The sequence below is a fragment of the Aureococcus anophagefferens genome (genome assembly GCF_000186865.1).
Source record: "Aureococcus anophagefferens unplaced genomic scaffold AURANscaffold_5, whole genome shotgun sequence".
In the NCBI taxonomy this organism is placed as follows: domain Eukaryota; class Pelagophyceae; order Pelagomonadales; family Pelagomonadaceae; genus Aureococcus; species Aureococcus anophagefferens.
Genome location: NW_008705565.1, coordinates 2,753,653 through 2,760,006, shown reverse-complemented (window position 1 = coordinate 2,760,006; position 6,354 = coordinate 2,753,653). Strand labels below are relative to the sequence as shown.

The 6,354-nt window shown below is 71.8% G+C and overlaps 2 protein-coding genes across 2 annotated transcripts in view; one reads left to right on the top strand and one right to left on the bottom strand.

Moving 5' to 3' along the window:
* Positions 1-1,078: 1,078 nt before the first annotated feature.
* Positions 1,079-2,759, top strand: AURANDRAFT_1526 (hypothetical protein; the record flags this gene model as incomplete). Its single annotated transcript, XM_009036479.1, has 2 exons — positions 1,079-1,621; positions 1,821-2,759. Coding segments are annotated over 2 exons (1,482 nt in total), but the record flags the coding sequence as incomplete, so codon positions are not given.
* Positions 2,760-3,655: 896 nt separating this feature from the next.
* AURANDRAFT_71238 (hypothetical protein) overlaps positions 3,656-6,354 on the bottom strand; it is a gene marked incomplete at both ends in the record, with an annotated part of 7,742 nt that continues 5,043 nt past the window's right edge. The window contains 2 exons of the mRNA XM_009036797.1: positions 3,656-4,806; positions 5,014-5,071. Of these exons, the coding sequence (XP_009035045.1) occupies positions 3,703-4,806; positions 5,014-5,071 (1,162 nt within the window). The remainder of the gene's footprint in view (positions 4,807-5,013; positions 5,072-6,354) is intronic.

The following is a 6,354-nucleotide window of genomic DNA, read 5'->3' as shown; positions in this document are numbered from 1 at the left end:
GGGGCTGCACCGGTACGCCGGAACGGCCGGAACGCGCCGGGAGTCGCGCGCTCCGGAACACAGCCTTCTGCCGGCGCACGCGCGCGGCGCGCGCCGGAACATGTCTGAGGAGTTCGTGCTGTCGGATTCGATCTCTGCGGCTGCGGTGTGCGCGTCCCGATTCGATTTTGGCAGCCCCGTATATATTGCCGTTACAGTTTGACACATCGAACGATATTGACCTCCCCTGTGCTGTTTTCTGTCCGGTGTAGGTTCGAATACCCACGCGCGCGTCGTCGTCGTCGTCGTCGTCGTCGTCGTCGTCGGCGGCGGCGGCGGCGGCGGCGGCGGCGGCGGCGGCGGCGGCGGCGGCGGCGGCGACGATGCTGCTACTACTCTAGATAAATTTGGCGCACCTGTTGTGCACTGACGACGACCTGTGCCTCGCCTCAGGGTAATTTGGTTTTTGTGCCCTAGGTAGGGCGCCGTGCGTAATTTGCCTGGCCTGATGCCCAGCCCCCAGGGGCCTGACGCCCAGGTCTGAAGTCCCTGTCTCATGACGCGCACTAAGCGTGCCGTGAACGGGCAGTTGAGAAGACAAATCCGACCGGAAATCTACCGGAACACCGGAACGTGTACGCCGGAACACGCCGGAACACGACCGGAGGACGCGAACCGGAACACGCGACCGAGGGGCCCGGGAGAGCCGGAAGCCGGAACATCCGCGAGACCTCTACCGGAACATCAGGGCCGGAACATCAGCGCATTCGGTGTTTCACAATGTTAACAAACCAGGGGGGCGGAGGGCGAGGGAGCCCTCGCCCTCGCGGCGCGCGACGACGTTGAATCACGTTGGAGCGTCGAGCACTAAGTCTTGCGTCGTTGGCATCACACTCCGCCGCCGCCTTCGCGCTCGCCGCTAGCCGTGTCTGAACACACCGAAACCCCGTAACCACCCCCTCCCCGCAGACAACCATGGCTGAGAACGTGGACAAGCTGAACCGGCGCGACCAGTACAAGAAGGGGTGCAACCTCGATGCCGCGCGGCCCGGCGTCCGCCGAAACCGCTGATGCGCCCATCCCAAGCCCCCGCCCGCCGCAGGCGCGGCGCCGCCGCGAGGACACGACGCTGCAGATCCGGAAGAACAAGCGCGAGGAGGGCCTCGCGAAGCGGCGCGCGTTCCAGCGCGACGTCGCGCCCGTGCTCGCGCCGAAGCCGGACGCGGGCAACCCGGCCGCGCCGGAGCGGCCGACGGTCGCGGACATGCCGCGGCTCCTCAACGAGATCCAGTCGCAGGACCCGGCGGTCGTCGTCGCGGCGACGCGGGGCTGGCGCAAGCTCCTGAGCGTCGAGCCGCAGCCGCCCGTCGACGCCGTCCTCGCCACGGGCGTCGTGGCCGTCCTCGCGCGGCTCCTCGCGCACCACGCCATGCCCGAGCTCCAGTTCGAGGCGGCCTGGGCGCTGACGAACGTCGCGTCGACGGACAAGACGCAGGCCGTCGTCGACGCGGGCGTCGTGCCCGCGATGGTCCAGCTCATGCAGTCGCCCAACGGCGACGTCCGCGAGCAGTGCATCTGGTGCCTCGGCAACATCGCCGGCGACTCGACGGAGAGCCGCGACGCCGTGCTCGCCGCGGGCCGTGTGGAAATCAACCAGTGGAACGCCCCGTCCAGCAAAAACTTCAAACCTCTCGAGCTCGGTCAAATCGACGTCGATTCGGCTGATTTTTGGACGAATCGATCGCTCTCGTCGAGTTCTCGAAGCACAGCCGAAGAGCTTGCATTGAAACTGTCGCATACGCACACATTGAAGTCGGGTTGAAGATTTGAGTTCCACACAGGCCGCGGGCGCGCTCGAGCCGCTCATCGCGAACCTCCAGAATCCCGCGACGACGAGCCTCCTGCGCAACGCGACGTGGTCCCTGTCGAACCTGTGCCGCGGCACGCCCAAGCCCGACGTCGCGCGCCTCGCGCCGGCGATCCCCGTCTTGGTCGGCCTGCTCCGGTCCGACGACGTCGACACGCTCATGGACGCGTGCTGGGCGCTGTCGTACCTGAGCGACGGCGACGAGGCGCGCATCCAGTGCGTCGTCGACCACGGCGCGGCGGCGGCCCTGAGCCCCCTGCTCGGCCACGCGTCGCACAAGGTCGTGACGCCCGCGCTCCGGACGCTCGGCAACGTCGTCACGGGCAACGACGCGCAGACGCAGGCCGCGCTCGACGCGGGCGTGCTCGCGCACGTCGCCGCGCTGCTCGCGTCGCCGCGCAAGGCCATCCGCAAGGAGACGTGCTGGCTCGTGTCCAACGTCGCCGCGGGCACGCCGCCGCAGATCGCCGCGGTCGCGTCGGACGCGGCGCTCCTCAAGCTCGTCGTGCACCAGCTCGACGCGGGCGACTGGGACGTGAAGAAGGAGGCGACGTGGGTCGTGTCCAATGTCCTGAGCGGGGGGCACAAGAACCACGTGCTCGCGCTCGTGGAGCACGGCGTCATCAAGCCGCTCTGCGCGCTCCTCGCGACGGCGGAGGCGAAGATCGTCACCGTCGCGCTCGACGCGCTCGAGGCGATCCTCAAGGTGGGCCACTTCGGCGGCGTGCCCGCGGCGAACCTCGTCGACGAGGCCGACGGCGTCGAGAAGCTCGAGAACCTGCAGCACCACGAGAACGCGCGCGTCTACGAGAAGGCCGTCGGCATCATCGAGACCTACTTCGGCGCCGAGGACGACGAGGCGCCGGACGTCGCGCCGGACATCGCGGGCGACGGCGCCGCCTTCTCCTTCGGCATCGCGGCCTAGGCGCGCCGCGCCGGACCGCGGGCGCCAAGGCCCGCGGCCCGCGCCGCCCGCGCGCGCTCCCCGCTCGAGCAGCCGCGACCCCCCCCCCCCCGCCCCGGGGGGCGACAACTAGCACCACACACGCGCTTAGCATCCCCGGCGGGCGCTCAGTAGGAGAACATGGCCGTCGCGCAGACGCCGCCGGACGTCTCGCTGAGGCTCGGCCGGAACGCGTTCTCGTCGTGGGAGAGGAAGCGGTTGTCGCGGCTCACGGAGCAGGACAGCTGGGCGGAGCGCGTGAGGTCGCCCTCGCGGCGCAGGTACTCGATGCAGAGGCTGTGGATGTAGAGCGAGACCTCGTAGCACTCCGTGTCGTCGTGCTCGTCGCTGGGCTCGATCTTCGCGAGCCACTTGTTCGCCGCCCGCTTCTTGTCGGCCTTGCCGTCGTCGCCGTTCTTGGAGAAGAAGTGGTCGTCGGGCAGCGCGTCGATGACGCAGTCGGCGATCTTCTCGAGCGCCGCCGCCGTGGGCTTCTCCTCGGGGACCTTGGTCTTGAGCGCCTTGACGAGGACGTCGGCCGTGACGTGCTCGATGATGAAGAGGTTCGTGCGCGCGTGCTTCCAGATGCCCAGCGGGTTGCCCGCCTCGAGGGCGTCCTCGATGGCCTGGGCCTTCTCCATGATGGCGCCGAAGAGGGCGGCCTTGGGGTCCGTCGCGCCCTTGTAGCGGCGCAGCACCTTGGCGCTGTGCTCCGCCTCCGTGAGGATGGGGAACTGGACGCCCTTCTTGAACTCGGTCATGGCGCCGGGGGCCGCCGCGGCGCTCTTTCTGGTTTGGGCTCTGGACACCTCCACCCCGTTCGAGTGGACAACAAAAAGCGCGCCACCGTTCCCTTCACCGTCGGCCGGCGGGATGTGTGTTTAAACGAACGGGAGTTTTGGGGGAGGCGTGCCTAGGCGTGGGCGCTCACGGCGGCTCGTCGCTTCTTGGCGGCGGCGGCGATGTACTTCTCGCGCTGGAGCCCCGTCTGGTCGTCCTGGGCGACGAAGTCGGCCATCATGAGGAGCGCGGCCTTCTCGTCGCTCGCCGGCAGCGGGCCGAGCGCGGCCTTGGCGGCGTCGCTGTAGTCGCGGGCCATGCGCCGCGCGCGGTCGAGGCCGCCCGTGGCGTCGACGTGGGCGGCGACGGCGGCGACGCCGGCGCCATCGTCGAGCGCGGCACCGAGGTCCGCGCGGAGCCCGTCGTCCTTCGCCGCCGCGAGGAGGACCGGCGGCGCGGCGACGTGGTCCGCGAGGTTGCCGCCCTCCTCGAGCGCGCCCACGTAGGCGATGGTGTCGGCGTTGATCTGGTAGGCGACGCCCAGGTTCGACGCGTAGGCGTAGACGGCTTCCGCGACGGCGCCGTCGGCCGCCTCGCCGCCGAGGATCGCCGCGGACCGGCACGCGTCGGCGATGAGCGAACTCGTCTTGAGCTCGACGCGCGCCACGTAGGCGTCCCAGTCCAGCAGCCCGTCCAAACCCCCCAGCCCCGCCTGGGCCTTGAGCACGCCGCCCTGCACCATCGACTCGAGCGCCGTCGCCATGAGCTCGACGACGGCGAGATCCCCGAGCTCGCTCAGCGCCACGGAGCACCGCGCCAGCAGGAAGTCGCCGGCGAGCACGGACACCTTGTTGCCCGCGTTCTGCGAGTAGGTCCGGTGCGCGACGTTCCCCGTCGAGCCCGCCTCGTCGTCCTCGAGCACGCTGTCGTGGACGACCTGCGCCGTGCACATCATCTCGACGATCTCCGCCAGGAGGCACTGCTTCTCGGGGAGCGTCGTGCCCGAGGCCGTGCCCTCGACGGCGCGCGCGACGAGGAGCACGACCGCGGGCCGGAACGCGCGCTCGCGGCGCTCGAAGAACTCGCGCGCGGCCTCCTGGAGCAGGGGGTGGCTGCCGCCGCTCTTCGACGACGACCCGCCGCCGCCGTCGAGGCTCCGCTCCACCAGCGCCTTGATGCGCTGCTTCATGTTCTTGAGGTCCTCCCCGACGATGGCGAAGGGGTTCGCCGCGTCGACCTCCGGCGTCGCGGTTGTCGTCGCGGCGAGGCGCGCCGGGCCGCGCGGCGCCGCGCGCGGCGCGTAGGCGTGCGCGGCCGCGGCGAAAAGGAGCACAGAGGCGAGCTTCGGCATGCTGACACAGCGTCGGGGCGCTCTGCCAGTGGCGGCCGAGCTCTCGGGATTGCTGCCGTGGCAGGATCTGGCCCGGGCTTTGTTTGCACTCACTTCAGCGAAGCCGTCGTGTTTGCACGGAGTGTATGTATCCGAGAACACGAATGCTCGGCTGCCCGACATAATATAGATAGGTGCCACTGTCTAGGTCTCTACCCCTTTCGCGCCGGCGCCCGAGGCCGGACCCCGCCCCCCCCGGCCCCCATGTGCGACGTCGCGGACACCGCCCCGGCCCCGGAGCCCGCGTCCCCGCCCGACGTCGGCGCGGCGGCGCCGCCGCCCGACGACGACGGCGGCGCGCCCCCGGACGCGCCGCCCGCGCCCCCCGCCCGCACGCACGGCCACGGGACGCGCATGGCGTCGCGCGCCCCCGAGGCCCGGGCGGCGGCGGCGCGGCCCGCCCCCCGGAAGCGGCGCCGGGCCGGCGGCGAGAACCCCGAGGCGGCCGTGTCGCGGCTGCGGCGCGGCGACGCGACGGCGAACCTCTGCGCGCGGCTCGGCCTCGAGGCGTCGCAGCAGGGCCTGGGCCGCATCGGCGGCAAGCTCGCGGGCCACATCGGCGAGAACAAGTACGTCGTCGGCGCCGCGGACGACGGGCGGAGCAAGTGCCAGTCGATCCTCTGCCGCGAGTACCTGAGGCCCGGCGAGCCGCGCATCGGCAAGAAGCCGCCGTCCGTGCGCTGGGGCCACAGCCCGAAGACCAAGTGGTACCACCTCGAGTGCGCCTTCGTGTCCTTCAAGCGCGCGTGCAAGAAGTCGAAGACGATCACGCGCGTCGAGGACCTCGAGGGCTTCGGCTCGCTCGACGCGCGGGACCAGCGGACCATCGAGCGGCTCATCGCCGAGCACAACGAGGAGCGGGGGCGCTGCGGCCGCGAGGCCCCGCCCCCGCGGCCCGCCGTCGGCGACGCGGGGCCCGCGACGACGCTCGCCGTCGCCGCGGCCTGCCTCGCGCCGCCGAGCCGCCCGAGCTCGCGGCCTCGCTACGCGCTCGACGGGCTCGAGGGCTCGTCGCCGCGGCGCTCCGGCCGCAAGCGCGTCGCGCCGTCGCGGCCCGGCGACGAGTCGTCGTCGTCGGACGACGACGACGACGACGACGACGAGTACGACGGCGTCGGCGGCGGCGGCGACGGCGCGTCGTCGCCGCCGCCGGCGGCGGCGGCCGCCGCGGACCTGCTCACGCTCATGGCCGTGGCGTCGTCGGAGTACGACGCGCAGCGGTCCGTCGAGCGGCCGCCGGCGCCCGAGGCCGCCGCGCACGTGAGCGAGGACGAGACGTCCGTCGAGGCGCCGCCGGCCTTCGTCGCCGACGTCGCCAAGGTCGTCGCCGCCGCCGCGCGCGAGCGCGCGGGCGACGGCCGCGACGCCGGCGCCGTCGCGGGCGCCGCGCGCGCT